The following is a 23,241-nucleotide window of genomic DNA, read 5'->3' as shown; positions in this document are numbered from 1 at the left end:
CATCCGGTTTGCCGTGATTCAGAGACGGTGTCCTTCCGCCCCTGAAAAAAGTTACCGACTTCGGGAAAACCTACAAGAGTCACGCGTAATGAAAGTTTATTACTATTTAAAATGCTAATTATATCTGTACAATGGTTGTTCCAAGTCTTGAAACAATATAAAAACCTGCCTTGGTTTTAACTTTTGTCCTGTTTCGATTAAAATCTTAAAATGAGCGTCGTGTTAAATTCTGGAACAAGGAACTGAGATAACGCACACAAGGCATCGCGAGTACAGTCTCCATTGGCCTATGGATATGCCGTTGCACGTTGTTGCAATATTAGTGCTCAGAATTTGAGGCGTGGATCACAACAAAGACAACTTTGTCTATAAATCCATATGTTCATACCTATACTCGAATCACACAATCTATTCAGTATCGGTACTTAATACAGTTTAACATTGAGAATTCTTACAAAAAAAATGCTGTTAGTAGATCCTATCGGCTTGGCAGAAATATCACGTCTCTTCGGTATTGCTGGATCAAGAAATGCTTCACACTAATGCTATATTGTAGCATCCTGTTGCGAATCGTTTGTTGTTCAACAAAAGTCACTGGTTCACCGTCTTACATGTAACGCGTTCTTCTGAACCTTATTTAAAATTTTCTTGCATACACATAATTCGCCTTTTTAAACTTTATTTTAAAGTTTCTATACATTGTACTACATGTTTCGACTGACACTGTTCATTGTAACGTGTTTAAAATTGTTGGTGAAAAACTGCTGTGTTTCCGTTTCGTGATTCTAATATTCGCTGTGTAGTGTGTGGTGTGTGGTGTGTCCAATCGCTCGTAGTCTAGACACAACAGGAAGAGCCACCAAGTACCATGGAATACACGAACGCGTAGGTGGGACTACACATCGAATATCTGAATTTTAAACGCCTGATGATGACCAATGTCGATCGAAACATGAAAGTTCAATGTACAAAAACTTTTAAATAAGTTTTGAAAACGCATTGTGTGATGTAAGAAACTTTTTAAATATGATTTAGAAAGACACGTTGCATAAAGTAATTTCAGAATGTTTAAAAATGAATTATCTTGGAAGTGCGATAACAAACCTAAAAGAGGCTATGGCGAAATTAGAGCAATAACACCAGATATTTTCTTGTTATCATTCCCGGCTTCATTTTCAGAATTATAAAGATCACGATAATTACACAATCAAACTTTAAAACTCCGCTTCTGCTGATGCACTTCAGCTGCTAACGTTGTTTATAGGGACGCTGATATAATTAAAATCAAAACGGTTACTCTTAATCATACTTTATAATGGTACTGCCTTAATAAGAGATGGGTGTGTGCATGATTAATGCATATATTTTTTGTGACAGCGTAATGTTTGGCATGATTACACTAATGACATTTTTACTACTCTCTAAATAATGTACGTTGACCTGTTTTGTCCTTTTATTTGTGAGTATGTCTCTGATTTGTTTCTCTGTTTTGCTCATATTTATTTTATAATTGGTCTGTGGGCTGTCTAGTAAGCATACAAACAAATAAAATATTTAATTTAATTGCATACAGTATTCGGTATATTATACATATGTTATCAGTAATCTTCAGAGTGCAGCCACCTTCAAAGTATATTAAATAACACATAAAGAAGTGCAATTTGTGTCACTGCACCATTAACATTTACGCAGTCCGGGAGTTGTATTTATATAACAAGACTACATCAAAGTACTGTGGAACCGTTCTTTTATCACGCAGATTAAATTGAAAGCCCCGTTATACCTAATTCTCTTCACTGAAGCTGCGGTGTAGTTGCTAGAAAATTGTTTGTTTTTAGCAGAAATGTCGTCTTAGTTTTTATATGTGCTGGGCGTAGCTCGAATCATTTTATTCTCTCAACATAAAAAAGAAAATAATATATCTTCCGCTTACTCATAAATTCAAATCGAGCGTTTTAATATAAACGTTACCTTGCCGGTTATGGAAAAAAAAACTTCTTATTAATGTGTTATTTGTATTATTTTCAATACACGTAAGAGAAGGGATATAATGAGATAATATTACAGTTTAGAGAATACGGCACGTTACAAGGTTCTCAACAGGGGCAAGGTTGAAATCAAGTGACCTATAGCAAAAGAGAAATACAGCAACATAATCACAATATGTAGGATCGATTTAGTATCCAACCTCCCAGAGATAAACGTATTTACTCTCAACCGCACGTATTTGCACTAGGGCTTGACTCGCTGCACATCTCCCACAGTAGGGAAATGATTGTGACAAGGGTGATTAGTTTAGGTAGGATTTAAGCACTTGTCTAGCGTGTCGAGAAGTCACGCTCCACAGATTATTCTCCATGGTTACGGAGACAACAAACTGTGTAAATATTTACATTAAATATTTTTCACTGGCTCTACACCCCCCTTGGGTCCTGGCCTGTGATTTTCAGCTTCATAATTATTTTAAAGTCGGTATGACTCCTTTGGACGAGTGATTAGCTCGTCGCAAGGCCTCTACCTAAACACAGGACAACACATACACAGAACGAACACATACACATACCAAACATCAATGCCTTGTTTGTGATTCGAACACATGATCCTTCCGAGCGAGCGAAGACAGTTCATGCCTTAGACGGCTGGGCTACCGTGACCGGTATTCAAATTAATGCTCTTAATATTTGCCTACGTGATTAGGCTACAGAGTCTCGCTAAGTTTTGAAGCCGGATGGTTCTGGGTAAGACTTGTGGTCTAAAATGCTGTGATAGGCCCGGATTACCCAACAGTCTCCTGTGACATTTACTGAACTATTTACTCATTATCATAATTACCATGCACGCTACATTCTCGATACTGTGCAAATATCATCGTTAAAAATTACCACTAAACTTGTAAAGCGCTTTAACTTAAGACGTAATTAAAATTACTGCAAAATAACACCTTCAGCTTCACATTAATTTTATTATTCACCAGTACACCAAGTAAGACATTATTCAGTATCGGTTGGATATGTGTGTGTTGTATAAAGACTTCTTTACTTATACACCTACATTGTTTGAACGAAATAATACTTATAAATTAATGTCATTTGTAACCATGAATATTAAATTAATCATTCATGTATATTTTCACAGCGAGGAGTCCATATTCCGTGCTCAATGAAAATGATCCGTTTAAAGACAAACAGGTTAAATTACTGTGAAGACATAACTACACAGAAATACTACAAAGTCTGAAATTATTAAGTTTACGTAATTTAGAGCGAAATGCATTAGGGCATGGATTTAATTCTGAAATTCAATACTTCAAGAAAAAAATTGCAACAGTAAATATTAATATTACAGAGCACAGTCTTATGCATTTTAGAGCCATGAAGTTCGGAGAAAACCCGGCGTTTCGGAAGAACATATAGCCTCCACGATACGGCAAGCAACAGACCAGCAGAGTCGGGCGAAAGTTTAGTTTACGTTTCCATCCTGAAGACGTAGGCGATATATTCCTTTAAAACGTATAGTTCTCTCCGAGCTACACAATGTTACATTCCAGAAGACCATACTCTGCACAGTCACCGCCATCAAAACCTCAAATCCAATAAAATTACTATTTTTAAGTTACCATCCATAAATTACGATTCAAGACTCTGAGATCATCATGCATGTCCATGTCTACTGGAATGAGGAAGGGCGTGCAGAAATTTTTTTTTTAATTCGCTTAGTGGGGGTGAAGTCCAACTGGGTCCACTCGGCACGGCGGCCACTGATTGCCCTATTGTACCTGTCCCGGGTGATTATGATGATGGAGAATTTGGTGAAATGAAGATTGGCAGGGGAAACCGAAGTACTCGGAGAAAACCCGCCCCAGAGCCACTTTGTCCACCACAAATCCCACTTGACCAGACCCGGGATCTAACCCGGGTCGCCGCGGTGGGAAGCCAGTGACTAACCGCTTGAGCTATGGAGCGGCCCTAGCGTGCAGAAGTTACAGAAAACCTGGTATGAATAAAATTGAAGTCGGTTCTGTTTTTTTTTAAGATTTCTCTGAATGTCCTCAGTTTTCTCTAACACATGGCAGGACTCATACAAAAAAGCATGTTTACTCGACATAGTTCAAAATTTAATTTGTAATTAACATTAATTAAAACTTGTCTAATTTGACAAGGCTTTCAAAAAGAAATGGTTACATACATAAGGAAAATATTATTGTCGATATTTCATCTTCGTTTCGGTCGGTCGGGTAAAATGCTCCTGAGCCTCGCTAGCATAGTCATTCTTATTTCCGAGTCCCGCAGGACTCACGACCATGTGATACTGTCTCAAGTCGTGCAACTCTGTTTACATTCGTTTGGAACATTAACCACATGTTTATATTTTGTGTTTCAGATATTATGGACAGCATTGTCCCTAGCACTGGGTTTGGAGATACGAGGAGAGATCATCCGAGGTGTTCCTTGCATCAAACGCTTTCACCAACTATTCTGTCCCACCGCCGGTAACAGTTACCCTATGTAAGTACAGTGGAAATAACTGCACAGAGCAGTCTTGTCCAAACATTTCCTTGCCTCTTTTCTGGAATCTGAAATTTCATTACAACATACACATGAGCCTGCCACTGGCGTTTATTTCAATCCGTCTGAATCCTCTTTCTTCAAGTTCCATTCCAATATTGTCCTGCCATCTACGTCGTATTCTCCCAAATGGTCTCTTCCCTAAAGTTTTCCGGACTGAACCTTTGCACAGCCTTATCTGCTATACGTCTTGCCTTACTTATTAAGATTGCGGTCTTCTGAGCTGTGACAATGGGGATGCAGGTTTGTAAGTGGATACCAGAGGTTCGAAGCAACATGCCGCCTCCATCCTAACGGTTCAAGTGTGATGGTTATGCGGTTGATCATAGAGCACAAAGAAAGGGACTGAAGAAAGGAGCTCATTCTGGACCGTCGGTAAAAGAGGCGGTAAGCGGCCCTGTTAAGGGACACACTAGTTTATCTTTGCGGGTAGGAAATGGAGTAGTGAGAAGGGATGGCTCTTGCAGGGACCCAATGTTTCCTCCACATGAAAAAGCGGAATTGTGAGAAAAATGGAAGTAGCCAAAAGAGTACCATTTGAGGGGCTTTCGTAGGTTTTTTTTACAAAGGAAGGAAATTTGAACCTGAGAATTAAGAGGAGACGGTTCTTTTTAAGGGCCCGTGTTGGTGAGGAAACAGTCCCTGTCTCCTCACCATAGCCATGGCAAAGGAATGTCATTTAGAAGACAGGAATTCGTGTATCCTGGGACAGGAGCTTCTTTTCCTTCATGTAGTGGATGAGAGGCTTCCACGATCTGCCAGAGAGAATCTTGAAGATGATCTTCCGAAATGTCGATATCCGCCTACAAATCTTTATAGTGTCACAAACTGAAAGATCAGAATGTTAACAGTTACAACCACGAGAATCTCAAAACTTATATCTCATTATTAACATTCGGCAAAGAGTAAAAGTTACGTAAGTGCATCCTACCGTTATTGCCGTTATTACGTAATTGTAGAGCGTGACAGATCCCTTAGTCAGATACCATTAAGTCTCCGTTCCTATGGCTGTGGTCTCAGTGAGCATAACGCACCATTCTGCACGCAAACTTAGTCATTTTATACAAACACTGCAGGTCCGGTGCCAGATTTCGGGTCATCAGGTGATCTAAGCGTTCCACGTTGGAAGAAGTATACAAAACCTCTATCACAATACCTGGCCTAGGGATTCGAGACACTTATGTATACATTTACAAACTCTATAACGACCCATTCCAAACCCATTAAAAATCATGACCCAGTGCGTTTATATGGCGATTAATAATGCAGACTTACATGCCTGCATATATTCCAAGGAGAAGCGTCTTTTAACACACCATACATACAAATACACGTAATATACGAATTATTACATTAATTACTATTCCCTCAGGAAGACAAGAAGCGTGCAACCATTTATGGAATCCGAAGGTTCTTTACCATGTTCATAAGAGTCTTCTGTCAAATGCGCTTAGTGTACAAACACTTTTATTAAAGTCCATCCCATAAGCCCCAAGCGAGATAAAAGCCACTCCTGGAGTGTGGGTTCACATTTTTAACTAATAGACGCGATATTTTTAAATCTGATTGTCTTTTACACTGAACTCGATAGTTCCTTCATGCTAATGTCACGTGTCCGAGGATCCAAGACTGATAATAACGGATTATGGATTTATGATTGGATTTATCGGTACTTCTTTACAACTACAATCAATTATAACAGCTCACGATCCCTGTCTGCCTAAGTCTCGCTCCGTTCCTTACTGGACTACGAGTGTCTTCTCTTTCACTGTGACGAATGACGAACAAAGAATCTCTTCCGACTGAACCCTCCTGGACTGAAATAACTTCCAGGCGACCCGAATACAGATCAGTAGATCACTATCTCCAGCAGTTCGTGTATTACTCTGTTATTGTTTGTGTTTTGTCCGTTGTTAAGAAACGTATCTAGTAACCTGTTACCCAGCAGTGGAGGTCTCACTGTTGACTACGTAGCCTGGGGAATGTGTTTACCAAACCGTTGTCTAACAGCGGTCACACTCATCACAATAATAACGCCATCTTTACCGTTTCCCAATAACCATTTATGTGAACTTTTTAAAGTAAAATAGCAATCCATAGAGTCTGACTGTGTAAGATAAAGAAACAATCGTATATGCGCTGAGTAAACATGCACTGGCCAGTGGATAGAGACTTTTACGAATACTTTGCGCCAAATCAAATGCAAGAGTGACGTCAGCCATTGTGATGTAATGGAGATGAATGAGAAGAGAGAAAATGTACGCAAAGAAGGGCTAGTTCTGTGGACACACACACATACGCGTATGTATTTGATGTTTCGGCCTACACCGAAGAGTTTCTTAAACTACTCCTTGTTTCTTTAGGCTATTCTCACGTGAGAAATGTTAGTAATAAGAAATTCTGTATTCTCTGTAACACACCTTTTCAAGAAGTTTGGCTTTTATGTCCATACGAAGCACAAATGACTTCTCGTAAATATTAGACTTCATGAAATATTCTGAATACGTAGCAGGTGTGAGAAAGTCTCAATCGAAAATCTCGGTTTCATGCTCCGAGTGCTCAATTTTTCTGTCTTGTTTTTCTAGTTAAACATGAATCGTGGAATGATTTCAGCGCGGTTTACACAATAACATGTAAAGTACGATTTTAGATAACTAATTTTAACGGACAGCCCAGTTTTATTGCCCAAGGCAAATCAAACTGTTATAATCAGCGTGTGTGATCGTTTGAAGTTCATGTTATGTTCTTGTAGTATGTGGTCACCACACCTTGCATGGCGGGTTTTATTCTCAAGCGTTTCCACTCTATTTACAAGGAGTGAAAGGGTCAATCTCTAAAACCTTGACATTAGGAAACAACTAAAAACACTCTTACGCAGGAGTAGGATCGTAATCCAAAGATTTGGCCGCGCCATAGCTCAAGCGGTTAGTCGCCGGCTTCCCACCGTGGCGGCCCGGGTTCGATCCCGCTTCTGATCAAGTAGGATTTGTGGTGGACAAAGTGGCGCTGGGGCAGGATTTCTCCGAGTACTTCGGTTTCCCCTGCTAATCTTCATTCCACCAATTGCTCCACAATCAACCTCACCTATCATCTGGGGCTGGTACAATAGGCCAGAAGTGGCCGCAGTACAAGGGACTTAGTCCCACCTCACTAGNAAAAAAAAAAAAAAGCTTGGAACAAGTACAAGTTTTGGGGAATTTAATTTGGATGTCCCTGGAAGACGCGCATACTGGCGCGGTAAGCTGACGCTTTCAAATGGGTGATTTCAGTCATAGAAATAGTTACACCAGTAAGGTGTGGTACTCTCTTTGGTGAGGTCAAGAGTCAATGTCCAGTTAAAGTCATGGATCTATGTATGAACAAATTTATGGCGTTCCATCACCACTTTCTCATCCTTAACAACAGCATAATGCAGGCGGATCTTAATTCAAACAAAGTTCAGGGCTTGAATAGCTTTTAGAAGCTCCATAAGTCGAGCCATGGTGATGGTGCTAAGTATTGTTTAAGAATTTATTTAAAATTTATCACACAATTTTCATATTACCATCTTCGTAACCGCTAATATTCTCAACGTCTCATGTTTGAATGAGGCGTAGCAGACAAACTTGTTAAAAATTATGTATAACACAGTGTCTGTTATTCAAACCTAAAATATTCTAAACTTCAAATAGGCTAACAAAATAACCTTAAAGCAACAAATCTCAGTTTATCGTTACTGTCTTCCAAATTATTTCCCCAACAAAATACTGAAAATAATTCTTGTCTCTCACATTTTATTTATTTGTCGATTTCATCATATTCATACAGATACATTAGCCTTAAATGTGAGCATCAATGGTTAATATCTTCATTATGCAATCCATTCATCTCGCTCACTTGGCAGTGCTGCGTTCTTCAAGTATTTAGAATTTACATAGGATTGGAATTTATTTTATTTGTGAGAGTAAAAGCTAACAAAAGAGCTATCCCTGTAACAGGTCCATAGGTTTGTGAGACGTCGAGGCTCCCACATTTTCTAGACAATCGGCTCACAGATAGCGGTGAGGTTGTCAGTCTTACGCGCCGGCCGCCTTTACTCCTCAGGAAGATTCCTGGTACTCATTTCTGTTAGACGCTGAATCAACCTAATGGCAGTATTACGGCTGGAAGGATAAGGCCGACTGAAAAATCCGATGATCTCGTCGGGAATTGAAGCAGCGACATTCCGGTTGGCAGCATAGTGCCTCAACCAACGACGCTACTACGTGTCCATTTGTGAAAGTACGAGACCAAAATAATATAGAATATAATGTAATTGTTTATGAAACGTAAAAAGTGCCACCATAAATGCGACTGAATATCACCAGTCCTCAGTTAAACAATACCATTATCCAGGATCCTCGCTGCGCTATACCTGAACTCAGGATCAGCTTGGACAGAGTTTAAATTTTTGGAAAAGGCTTCTTTTATGTTAGGAAGTGTTTCCTCCAGGCACTCCCGCATTTCTTGTCATAATTGAAATTATTTCAAGTCATTCTCTCGTTCCCGCGCTCGTAGTAAAGTCAATAGTTAGTGTGAGATATAGGAATAACTTCCGAAACCATAAGAATTTCAGAAATAATATTATTGACGTTTCTGTTATTTTACGATGCTCTATCAATTACTGCGGTGAATATAAGGTCCACTGATTCTGTATAAAGCATAAATTTGCATGGCAACTGCTAAGGGCGTGAGAGCTGGCGTTTCTGGCATTGAAGAAAGCAGTCTTTTGGGATTTGGCACCGTGTATATGTGGTGTTAACCGACGTTTCGGAGGAACGTATCGCCTCCATCTTCAGGGTAGAAGAAAAAATATAAGAAATCTGCAAGCGAAGAGACCGTGAGAACCGGTATGAGCAGACTGGTATTTCTGGTATTGCCTCTGCATTTGTTGGAGGTATTGAGAGAAATATCTTAGGTGACCCATACACGTACGAGTCCGGCTCGGCGAGGAGCCGGGCTCGGATTAATTTCACCACACACGGACGAGTTTGGTTCACTGGAACCCGAGCCGAGTCGGACTCGCGAGCCAGACTCGTACGTGTATGGGCCCCCTTAGTCAGATTATCCCATTTGTATCCGGTATCCAAATTGAGTGTATCTATTGTGTTAACCTGCTTGGCCAGAAAACATGTGGTAACCATACAGTACTTTAAGTATATGTGTAGCCAGAATACTTGTTGGCAGGCTTACAGGTTTTCACACTGCGTCCAAATGGCGAATGAATGGTATATATAGCTAGTTGGCTCCGCCACGGGGTGTGGGCGTGTCCGCTGTAACATGTGCCCTTTCACTCTACGAGTATCCCCCTCGTTCACAGTTCTGCAGTTTCTGAGACAGTGGTTCAAGTGTCACTCAGTTGTTATTTTACCTGACAGAAAACCCAATTTATTTTATATAAGGTTTGAAGCTTTCACGGTAGTTAAATGTATAAAAATTTTCTGGAGCAACAAGCAGTGTCAATGTTGAATTAAAAACCGACGTTTCAGAGATCTGCTCGGTCTCCATCACCACCGCACATTCACCACATTGACCTATGATGATGCAGACCGAGATCTCTGAAACTTTGATTTTTAATTCAGCATTGACACGGCTGATAGCCCGAGAATATTTTAGCTAATTTATTCTGTTGCATTTACAATAAATACCGTATGTTTACCTCTCTCTAACTCTAACCCTTCTTATGATCATTCAAACTTGTTTAAATTATCTCCGTATTTGATCACCGGTCCGGTCTAGAAAACCGAAATTAACTGCCGTGGGAATCCTTTGCGCTGACCACGCTGCAACCTATACCCGCAAAGTTGGCACTAACTTCGCTGACAAGCGGCGGTCGCTCGGTCGGTGTAATTCGCTTCTGGACTACAGGCCACGGAGTTTTATTTTTGTTTTCATGATCAGCGGACGTTCTGAAATACCGGACGTCATTCTTACTTTGCATTCCGGAAGCATTCAAATACTGGAATTCTGACTTCAGTTTACGTGATTCTTCTTAGTCTGCACAGGCAAAGGAAGGTCTGGTACCGTGAAACATGCTTGCCGGCTCCCACAAGCCATCTCACCATTCATAACAATCCCATCATCTCAGGAATGTGCTACATCTGTCATATCATCTTTAGTTTATGTAATGCATACACCTTCATGCTCACAGCTTCATGTTCGTCATTCAGACCGACAACTTGCGACACCTACCAATTAATGTACAAATAGGCATGGAGATTATCGGATAGACGCGGCCTTGGTTTGCCTATCCCACTATAATAACACGAGGATGCTATCGCAGGAGGCTATTGCTCTCAGAAGAAATGGTCCTGATCCAACCTCGTCCTTACAGATCATATATGGATCAGCCCAAACCAATATTGGTCACCCAGACTGGTTGGTTTCTTATAGCAATCCTTTCTGAGAGCCAAATAACGAAAGTCAGAGATATCACGTGTCTACAGCCGTGTGCTTTAGAACATGCTTGACTGAATCTCTTGAATTTCTTAATGACTTCTTTAATCTGCCGAGGTTATGTCGCGTTTATTGGGTGATTTGTGAACAACGAACTGGAAAAATAAAACTGCTTGAATAACCGGCCTGCAAGACTGGATCTAAACCTGGGACCTCTCGAATATTAAGCCGGTGTGTTCATCGCTTGATCGGGAAGTTCGCCATGAAATTAACTCAACTAATGTCAACACAATTCATTATTCTCTTGAGTTCTGATTTATTACTAAGGCCAGCTGAGACTGCGAAGAAAGTCTTTGTACAACGCTTAAAAGTGGGAGATTATCCTGTGATTCAGAGGTCGGCGACCACACAGAGTCCGTTAATTAAATTAAAGGTGTTTATTGTTAAACTGTACGTAATTTGCATCTATACAAAAGGAATAATTTGTACTCATGTGTTCAAAATAAAATTACCATCAGCCTATTTAGCATAATAGCATTCACCGACAGTTTTTAAAGCATAAATACACGGGATAATCTAAATTTGAAGTTGCATATCCACTGCTATTAATAAGAAGTTCTTGGGAGAAATTCTAATGCTTGGAGCTTATCAGATATTATCAGAAATATCAGCTCCATGACAACATCAGCCTTCCACCACACACGTATACTGTTTCACGCACATTTCGTACTAACCCTGTGTGTTACCGTATATTTAGGCCGCGCAATAGCTGGCTTCCCACCGTGGCGGCCCGGGTTCGATCCCGGGTCTGGTCAAGTGGGATTTGTGGTGGGCAAAGTGGCCCTGGGGCAGGTTTTCTCCGAGTACTTCGGTTTCCCCTGCCAATCCTAATTCCACCAATTGCTCCACAATCACCCTCACCTATTATCTGGGGCTGGTACAATAGGCCAGAAGTGGCCGCAGTACAAGGGACTTAGTCCCACACCACTAGCAATAACAAAAAATTATCGTATATTTCACGCGCTAAAACAGACTGGTTCGTCAGTTATATACCAAAACTATAGCGGATATTTATTTTGTTCAGTCAGCATGCTTCACTTTATTGGTTTTTTTTTTTTCAATAACGCCGCCTTGAGGGAAGCCTCAATCTCTTTCAAGATCAATCATCATGCAACATTTTCAAGTAAGATCTCTGCACTACCATAGGTTCAAGGTCTCTTGTAAGTGGTTGAACATGTCTTTCTATCTTAACTCCCACAGATGGTATCTGTCCCACTTGATTTATGCATCGTGCCTTGTGTTTCTTCTGGTGTCCGGAGATAGGGTATACCTCAGTGGTTGTTCCCACACCTCTGTCGATTAAGCTGGAGAAAGATTCGCCTCCGAAACGTCGTTTAACATAAAAATTATGGTGCTGGATAATGCCAGAAAAATTGATCACTGAATATTTTCAAGTCTGCTTTCCAATTGTTCTCAACTCAGGGTCCCGCTGAAACTAAGGGAAGGTTAACCCTATTTATTTTTTGCGGTTATTAAAGGGAACACTCTCACCCGCTGACGCACACATATAAGCGTCCTTATTTCCTGTTCGGTACAGAAAACGCTGTAAATTTGGGACCAAACTGCTATTTTTACGCACATGTAAAATATGGAACTAACTAAACAACTAACTCCATGTAGCTTAGTCTTTCTTTATAAGCGACCGGTCCCTCAGCTACCCAAGAATTTCCCAGCATTTTATGGAATCCGAAGGTCCATTACCGTGTCCACAACTGTCCTTCACTGGTTCCTATCCTGAGCCAGATCAATCCGGTCCATATCATCCCATCCTATTTCTCTAAGATCCATTTTCATATTGTGGCATGTAGACCTGCTGTTGTGCGGTGACCGGAAAATAGGCGACTGTACAGCGGAAGTTGCTAGGCAGCAGCCTGCAAACAACAGAGGAAGGGTGTTTTCTGCGATGTCCGCCATGCAACAATTGAACAGCAACAGAAAAACTGTGTTTTCTGTGTGATTGGTGTCGACATGTTATAAGCAGGATAATTAGTGAGAGTTAGTGAGTGCAATACAGTTGAGTGGAGTGGAGTGGAGTGAGTTGGTGTGTGCGTGAGTTAGGGGACTGCGAGGTTCAATCTTTGTGAGGTGTTGCTGTTAGAAACTGGTAGCTGAGGCACGAGGATAGTTCATGAATCCAGAGAAATGGGAGTTTCCGCCGTTGGAAGCCAATACCAGGAAAGAGGTGAAGACAGCAAACTGAGAAGGCTTAAGGGTGTGCTGTAGTGAATTGCAGAGTGTGACTTAGCAATAGTGCTACAGTTACATTTAGTTATGGTTTATGTATATAGGTGTTCAATAAATCCAATTACCAATCCAAACCCCGTATATAATCACACAATAGTTTCCTCCCACTTATGCCTAGGCCCTCATCGTGTTCTCTTTCCTTCTGCCTTTCTCATCAAAATCCTCCATGCATTCCTCCTCTTTCTCATATATGCCAAGTGCCCTGCCCTTTCATCGTCCTTGAGTTGATCATTATAATTATATTTGGCGAAAAGTACAAGTTATTAATCTCATTAAGCAGTTTTATTCAGTCTCCTATTATTATCATTAATTTTCAGTCCAAATATTCTCCTCAGTATCCTGTTCTCAAATACCTTGAGTCTTTGTTCTACCCTTAACGTCAGAAGTGCAGCATTAGCATAATTTATAAGTTGCTCTGCAAGTGATCAAAATCCTACCTACATCGTGTACGATTAATTCTAAATTATTGTCGGGGTTTCCATACATAGGCCACGGAAATCCCGACAATAATTTAGAATCGCCCGGTAGATTGAAGCGCCTAGAAGGAGTACTTCTGAAAGTGCAAGAGTTCATAACAAACTTTCTTGGAAAAATGACCGAGTAGGTTTCACTCGAAACGCTCTGAAAGAGAAATGCATTTACATCTGTCCGTTCTCGAACAGTTCGTTGAGAACCATGGGTGGTTCTGAGGTCGTAACTTTCACTATACTAAATATATTCGGTGTGTTGAAAACATTTTAAACGTTCTATTTTCGTGTCTAATTTTGTTTGCGAGCTGTTACCTCAAAATTCTTTGAAAACGTTTCTTTTTTCATATCTTTAATTACGCAACTGTCGCATTAACAGCCTATTCATAACTGTATCTAGCACAACACACAGAATCTTACGAATATACTATGAACTCGTCATAGCATTCAACTCGAAACACTAATTTTAGGTCGATAGAATCCATATTCAAGGACATAAAGGTATTTATATAGTATCTGAGGTTCTAAACTACGTGGTTATGACGTTCTGACTTCTGGGATATACCGCCGTGCAGTTCGCGAAATGTCCACCTTAGAAATGTCGGCTGACTTTGAACGGACTACAAGGCCCTGTATCCCAGAAAATAGACCTTTAGAAGGAATCGACCGATGATGATTATGGTAGTGGTGTTGGTGGTGGTGACTAATTGAGAAACAACAAGAGAAATCAATAAAAGGGAAAACGATGAAAAATATTGAAATCCTGAAGCTAGGCACGCTAGAGTAAGTACGACGACGTGTTAAAACATAAGGCTACTACCAACTTAACAAACAGTCTGTACTCTGTAACAGCCGAGTGCGGGGTCAGAGATGAGATCCCCAGTTTAGTTTAAACACCAGGGATATGATAAATGTTGACTATTCAAGATTTATCACACACACCAGGTGAGAGGTGATACGAAGAATAAGTAGCAATGGTGAAGTATTGGTAAGATGGGGAAACCGGAAGAAACTTCTGTATGTCTCACGTGGAGCAACGCGGGATTGAATCCGGACTTCATGGATGAAAAACTTGCGTTTTTCCGTCACATATAAATATATAATACGAAACATTTTTATGTTGGAAGTTATAAAAATGAGGACCAGTAGCCAGAAATTTATAGGTCTGCTGGAGGGACATTTGTGCTGTACGAAAACAGTCACCACAATAGGTATATAAGAAAAAAGTAAGTAAAAAAGTAAAGCTATCCCTGTACCAGGGCGTTAAGGCCCAAATGGTTGTGAGACGTTGAGGCTCCCACATTATTTAGACAATCGGCTCAGAGATGGCGGTAAGGTATATAGGTATAAGTAAACAAGAAATCGTAGAAGTTCCTGTGACACCGGCGGAAGTTACTTGGCTGGTTAGTTCATGCAGATTTAAAAGGGAAGTAATGATTTCTTCTAGAATTTCTTGTGTGATTTCAAACGTCATTCCTTGAATTTTTGTTGCGAAATCACAGCCACATTCCATTTCCTTTCATTTTGAAACTAATATTCAGGTAGCGAAATATTAAGTCTGTGGACATTTCCATCGTCCTGTCTTTATTTAAAGTACAACACTTTTCGGAGACTTCATTATGTCTTCGTCTTCAGGTGGAATCTATACAATTGGGCCCAGTTGATAGAGCTAGTCTCTATCTCCGTACTGCGTATGTTTAAATAAAAAGAGGACGATGGATAATGTCCAGAAACACGAACAAACAAACTCCGTGGCTTTAGTACGCAAGCGAAATATACCGACCGAGCGACCGCAGCTTGTCGGCGAAGTTAGTGCCAACTTTAGCCAGAAGCACAATAATTGCATTAATATACAATTGTCACAAATTTATGGATCAAATTTTCATTTGTATGCTACGCAAGAGAGCCTGGCCCTTTGTAACATATCCGTGAAATTGTTTTAAGNGGCGGCGGCGGGGGCGGTGGTGGTGGTGGTGGTGGCGGCGGCGTCGGCGGTAGTGATGGTGCTCAAGATACCAAGAGAAAGTCCGTCCTTCCAGGGGTGCCTGACATACACGCTGTCCCTGGACCGGACCCCATAGCCGAAACCGACCGAAATGGAGGGGAATCTTTCTTTTCAAAACTGAGACATACAAGACAATCTTTCCGGAATAACCAATCAAGCGAGAGCGGGCGGTAAGTGAGTCTATATTCTATCACTTTTTAACGCCTGTAAACATGACTACCTAAACTTATTCTGTCAGTATATACTGTTTAAAACAACAGAATTATATTCGTACATTAGCAAAAAGTACTCAGACATGTTTCTATGTAATGCAATATTCTGACTTCCTGGCTTCAAAGATGAATAATAAAATAAATAAACAAATGTCGTTGTTATCTGTAATGTAGTAAAAATTCATATCTTGGGCGGGTGCGCACTCACGGGCATACGCACAGGACAAAGTCGTTAACACATCATACAAGGTCTGCATGTCTACACGTGTGTTTAATAATCAGGCTTTATGGACAGACACAGATGATGTAATAGAACAATAACTGGCCTGACATATTTCGGTCGCCCTGCTGTTATGCTGACATTTATTTTCAGTATAATAAATAATGCCAGTGTTCATTAAAACTTATATAAATATTAATTAATCAATTTATTAATTACAGAGTGGATGCTTGTGAATCCAAAGTGGAGATAGTAACACCATACTGGGCTTCAAACAGTGCTGGGAAGATTCGAGCTATTGTCAACACACAACATTTTGAGCAGGCCATCCACCAAGAAGTTTGTTCGTAAGTACAATATTTGTACTGCCAGCTGCTATACCGTCACAGACTTCAAGCACTAAACAAACTCGGGATACTGTGTATTCAATGACCAGAGCTATACAGAAGAGAATGAAAAATTATCCACCAAATTATAAAACACTGTGCATGTGTGTGTGTGTGTGTGTGTGTGTGTATGTGTGGGGGTTCTTGCAGATGCATATAATATATATAGATACACACACACATACATATACAAATAAGCAAATTTAGGCATTTAATATGCACATACATACAAATACGATACATACATGCATACATACATACATGCATGATTTAATCCTCTAAAACACAGCAGTTACTATATATACCATATGCCTTCACATTAAAAGCCAAGCACTGTGCAGATACAGATTCTCAAATAAACAGCGATTATTTCCCTACACATTATCAACTTGCTGGTGTTAGTAATGGAGATGTGTGTTTCTGTAAGATAGAAAGAGTATATTAAATACTATCCAGAATAAATTCATGCTTTGAAGGGTTAAAACATGATATACATTATTGCTTTTATTTATAGGAGCAAGTTGCAGACAAAGAGGTGTTCAGGAGACTGTGGCTGTGAACAGAAGTACAAGTGGCATCGTTTGCTGGCCTACGACCCTGATAATGACTGTAAAGGAATTTTCATGGACTGGTTTCTTTTCCCATCTTGCTGTGTATGCCGATGTGCACCCATTTTTGGAAACAAATGACAAAGAGATTAATGCTCCATCATATCACAGAAATATCATGAATGAAACGGTAGAGCAGTATTTATATGTGGGACACTCAGACATGTCAACTTTCAGTTTACCACTAATATATTACCAGTCTTGAAGTATGCAAGTTAAAATGGATATACTGAATAATTACCTATGATTATTGATATTACAACAAAAGAGGTGTGTTAATATGTTTCTATAAAATAAGTGTAAATTCCACGTTCTAATTTTTGTAGAAAACTATACATCTGAGCAAAGCCAGTGAAAAATATTATTCCACCCAAGCAAATAATATTTTTGCAACTTTCTTATCTCAGAAATGGAGAGTCGATATTAACGCAAGGCTTTATCCTAAAATGTGCCACTCAAGTGTCCTTATGGAATGCTTTTACTTTTGCTTTGGCCCTGCATCTGAGTAATGAATGGGAGAAACTTTATAAAATGGACTAAGATGAGTTGAAACATTATATCCCAAGCATCAATGTTTTCAGATTTTCCATGATCATCATTATTCATTCTACAGCTGATTATCCACTGTTTACATGTTACATCACTGACTTAATAACTGAAGCAATGTCTTCATATATGCACGATCTAAATTTTACTGACACGGTTATCTTAACAGAGTACAATTTGTGTTTGCACAAATTACTGTAACTCTGTAACATCAGAATTCCTTACATTTATAATTGTAAGCCCTATAGAATTCAATATTACAGTTCAGGAAATGATAGTAGAGATTTGAATTTATGGATAAAATTATCATCACATATATAACAACTAAGTTCGTTAAGTATCACCCGTTAATATTATTTTTGTGGAAATATTTTATCAATTCTAAGTCTGTACATAGTGGCTTCTATTTTTTCAAAGTCTGGATGAGGTCTTGAAAGTTAACACAGATTGGTGCTTTGAAATGTACATATATTATTCAGATACAGGTTTCATATTTATAATTATAAGCTTATAAACTTCTCAAACTGAACTTCGATAATCCTTCAGTATCAAATACTGAATGGGAGTAAATAATATATGATGAGTCATATGATTTAATTGTAAAATTACGTAGATTTCTACCCTATAGCATGTACATTTCTGTGGTCTGTTTGCATTCTTCCCATGATAAGATTGCATTATATCAGTAATTGTAAAACTGTAGTTTGAATTTTGAATGATCCAGAAGACCAATAAACGTGATTCCTAAAATAGAAACATATTAACAGACAGCTCAATTCAGATAAAGTGACAAATATTTTTGTTTTTATTGTGTGTATATTGCTGAGTGAACAGTTTTCTGCAAAAGTGAATAAAGAATAAGTTGCAAACTATTGCAATTATATTCTAGGTGTTCAAAAACTTTGTTATCTTAACTGAAGTTTTCAAAGTTATTATTAGATGTGTGTGGTTTCTTATTTGGATCTAAATATTTCAATGGTGTTTATTTCAGCATCAACATGTTTTTTTTACTTTTGCAGTAATTATGAAGAGGTTGCAGATTTTACCACATTTCATTGATATACATTATAAAAATATTTTGTTAATGATAATTAAATGAAAGCATCCTCAAATTTGAATAGAGTATATTATTTATGTACAATTTCCTTTCGCATCTACAGTTTCAAATTGAACTCCTATAGACCAAAACACAGTGGATTCCAGTTAATTGGGATACACTGGGACTAAGGTACTTTGCCCCAATTAAGTGGCTGCCCCAAATATACAAATTTGCTTGTAAATGTTTGAAGAGTTATGTGTACAAAACACAGAAGATAAGCTTTCTGTTCCTTGCACAACAAAAATGCTGACTTTAGATGAGCTGAAACAATTGGTGCAAATCGCAAAAAAGTATTTAACCTAAAACATACTTGATTAATTTATGCACACATGCTTCTTAATAGTCAGTGACATTGAAGGAATTGATTGAGTATACCCTGCTGTGTTCTCTTGATTGACTGAAACTCAACAAAATCAGCTCAGGTTTCTGGTGCAGATATAGGATTGCCTTCATTGCTTCCTGAATGGAGTAAAGTCAGAGTCCAGCAGTAAATTTCCTATCATCCTGTTTGAATGAGTGAATAAATGAGGGGTGGTTCATAATAATCCAGCTCTTGCAGAGCAACCATCAATGATCTAATGTGCTTTCCATTTTGATTAATCCCTTATTAATCCTACATTTTGAATGAAATATAGGACTTTGTTTATGGGGGTGTCATAGTAGTCACTTGGTTCCATAAAGAACTGGCCCAGGTGATGAAATCATAAATGAGCTATGGCCTCACAATCACATAGGATATGTGTGGCTGACTCATCTTCTTCTACACATTTTTCGCAAATGGGATCATCTGTCAATCCCAGTTAGTGTCCTGGTTAGTCACCCATTCACAATGGGTTGTGTCATCCTCATCAATTTTCTGATCTTCTGATGTGTTCTGCTGTTTCACTGTAATTTTTTCAACAATTGCTTCCCCACAATCTGAGTGTTTAAAACCATGGTGAACAAAGCAGTTCTGAATGGTCTTGGTTTTCACTCTTTGCCAACTATTGGCAATAAACCACACTGCTTATATAAGATCAATCCTTGTACTCATCTCCTTAGCTGTTGAAGATTTGTCAGTAGATTTCCTTGAATTTCTTCTAGGATGTGGTTTACAAACTCTAGGTGATATAAGATCTTCAAATTTGTTATGATTCCCATGTCCATTGGCTGTAACAGGGATGTGGTGTTAGGAGACAGAAATTCCATTTGGATATTTTTCAAAGACTCTTAATGAGGGTTTGCTGCACAGTTGTCAAGGACCAGTAAAATTTTCATTGACTTCCATTGTAATTTCACGTCCCAATTCATTAGTCATTTCTTAAATATTTTAGATGTCATCCATTCTGCTTTATTAGCACAGTACAGAACTGGTAAATCCCCTTTTGTCTTCTCATCTGTTGTCCAAAAACATAAAAATTAGAATATACAATACTATAATTTTGCATGTGTTTCTGTATGGGTGTGAAACTTGGTCTCTGACATTAAGGGAGGAACACAGACTGAGGATGTTTGAGAACAGGGTGTTGAGGAGAATATTTGGACCAAAAAGAGATGAAGTGACAGGAGGTTGAAGAAAACTGCATAATGAGGAGTTTCATAACTTGTACTCTTCTCCAAGTATAATTAGAATGATCAAGTCAAGGAGGATGAGGTGGGCAGGACATGTAGCACGAATGGGGGAGACGAGGAATGCGTATAGGATATTGGTGGGAAAGCCAGAAGAAAGGAGACCACAGGGAAGACCAAGGCGTAGGTGGGTGGACAATATTAGAATGGATCTTAGAGAGATAGGATGGGATGGTATGGATTGGATAGATCTGGCTCAGGATAGGGACCAGTGCAGGGCTCTTGTGAACACGGTAATGAACCTTTGGGTTCGATAAAATGCTGGGAAATTCTTGAGTAGCTGCAGAATTGGCGGCTCTGCCAGAAGGGCTCAGCTCCATGAGTAAGTAAGTTAGTAAGTAAGTATTAAACAATAATGATGACTATTTTTATGGAATATGTCTTGATGTCAAGATGATGGATGTCAAAAAGATCAGTCAGTTACTGTCTACATGCTGTCATACAAAACGTGCTGAATTTCAATAAAACCTATGCATTTCACCATATCCTTGCAACTTAAGAAATACATGATTACATTTTGCATGCAGTAATTTGTACAAACTGTCAACAGAATCTCTAAGTACATGCACAAGAATAAATCTGATTTGGAGAATGCACTCTCATACTCTGGATGCTGTCATAGTGGTGACCAAATATTTGAATCTTTCTAGCACAGTTCCAGTTTTGTGAATGTCTCACTTTCCTTTAACACTTGTCATGATTATAATTAATATACTTGTTCTCCTGTTTAATTACATGAAGTCACTCCACAAGATATATTTTTCCACATTTCCATGTTCCATGGAAGAGATCTTATTACACAGAATTAGTGACTATATTTTTGTGCAGATTCCAGTTCATTCTATTCTGAAATCAAAATTTCCCATGAACTGAAAAATTTGACAGTATGGCATATCTGATGCAATCCTCACTGTTATAACAAATGTCAATATGTACCTAAGACCATTTGCAAGAAAAATAAATATATATTTTAATGCAGCATTCATATGTGGTTTTGTAAATAACTTATAAGTTTATTTCTCACCACTTTCAGTCGGTTAAGAGATAAGAATTAAAAATGTTAAAACTCGTTATATATATAAGCATATCTGCAAACTCTGTATTTGACATCAGAATGGCACCAAGAGATACTGTGTTACATGGTGTCTCTTATACCACTCTTACTCTGCCCTACTATAGAACACAGGCTTCATAACAAATGAACACCCCAATATGCTATGATAATATTCATTCCAGATACCCCTGAGCCAACTGGAGAATGAGCTACACCAACCTCCACCAATAACCCTTCGCCCCCAAATTCTGCAAAAACATTCAGCCTTGAGCAATTTTCTAGGGTAAAAGTTGGCATCTTTGGATCTTAAGTTACAAAATGTAGAAAAGTACTCAAATATCCAAACTTATTATTTTGTTCGTCGTCACTCCAGGCTGAGTATTTTCAGATACACATGAACATAGACAATTGATTTTCTCATCTCTAAGTGTTCTTATATCTACTATACACAATATAGAAGCATCAAGCAATGCCGTAATATGAACCAGATTAAGACTGCCCTTTCTCTATAACCATGCAAATGTCTGGCGACAGAGAGATGTGGCAGAGAATTTAACATATGAATCTGCTAAAAAATGTTTTACATTAAGTTTCAGTTAAATTGGACTACATATATTTTCATAATTTGGCTGATTCTGAGATTTAGTTTTCTCAACAAAAGTAACAGAAAATTTTACAATTAATTTTTAAATGGACTAGAATCTTTCCAGGGAATCAGCTACATCAGGGCTCAGTTGAGCAGTAATGTTTTGGAGCCTTGCTCTGCTACCATCATTGGGGTTGGTGTGAGGAACATTCCCCGCATCAGCTGAATGAACAGTAATGTTCTAAACTTGCTCTTTCATTTGTTATGTATATGTTACAGCTGGACTGTGAGTGAGTCTATCATCAGTGATGACACCTATTAGCCTATTGGGAATGAATGTGTTTATGGTTCCTGCGTTAAAACATTTGCAGAAGTGTGTTGCAGAATTAAGAGTCATAACATAATATTTAGCATGTGTCTTTATATGTTAATACATAATATCTTTCAATATGGCGGACTGTAATGTAACGTGGGAATTGGAGTCTCAACAACAAAGTTATAATACAGTTGATAATAGTGAATATAGTTGCTNTAATCACTGAGTTAGAAGATATTATTTGCATTTTTATTTCTTTATGGGAATTAGTGAGTCAATAAGAAGAAATATGTAAGGAATTAAGTTCATCTCAATTAATAATTAAGCTCTTGTATAGAGAGATAAATGATATTACAAAGAAGACGTAGAAGCCGTCTGACACTACTTTAGAGTATGAAACTATTATTGATATCACTTCGTCTAGGGAATGGGCCAGCACAGGACCATACAACGAATTTAGGGCAAGAAATTTTAATAAATGTCAATTAAATCAGCCCATAGAAAATAATAACAGATATACTATATTGGCTAACCAATCAGAAACTGCTGTTTGCCAAGATGAAAGAATGAAAGCTAATCTTCCGGAAACACTTGAAGTTTCTTCAAGCAATTACCTGTATGTGAAAAGGAAGGTTTATGGAAAGAAAACTAAAACAGATGGTTAATCGGCATAACCAGATGTAACCCGAGGCCTCTATATAAAAGAAAAAAAAAATGGCATTACAGTGAGCAGCAGATTCCTTAATCACAACAGCCTGTACACTTGAAGATAGCCAGCCAGGCCGAAACATGTAGTGTCAATAAAGAAAAGTGACAGGTGCATAGGAACCGACATAACACATAGAGGGCAT

At 38.7% G+C, this 23,241-nt stretch overlaps 1 protein-coding gene across 1 annotated transcript in view; it reads left to right on the top strand.

The window, feature by feature from the left end:
* The window catches only part of LOC111864948 (protein spaetzle 3), a 144,660-nt gene extending 125,818 nt beyond the window's left edge, over positions 1–18,842 (top strand). The window contains exons 2-5 of the mRNA XM_023852584.2: positions 4,381–4,505; positions 15,695–15,925; positions 16,409–16,534; positions 17,088–18,842. Coding sequence (XP_023708352.1) covers positions 4,381–4,505; positions 15,695–15,925; positions 16,409–16,534; positions 17,088–17,262 — 657 coding nt within the window. The 3' untranslated portion in view covers positions 17,263–18,842. The remainder of the gene's footprint in view (positions 1–4,380; positions 4,506–15,694; positions 15,926–16,408; positions 16,535–17,087) is intronic.
* Positions 18,843–23,241: the final 4,399 nt, after the last annotated feature.

Source organism: Cryptotermes secundus, unplaced genomic scaffold, assembly GCF_002891405.2.
Source record: "Cryptotermes secundus unplaced genomic scaffold, Csec_1.0 scaffold200, whole genome shotgun sequence".
Lineage (NCBI taxonomy): Eukaryota > Metazoa > Arthropoda > Insecta > Blattodea > Kalotermitidae > Cryptotermes > Cryptotermes secundus.
The sequence above is the reverse complement of the archived record's forward strand: the minus strand, read 5'-3'. Positions and strand labels throughout refer to the sequence as shown.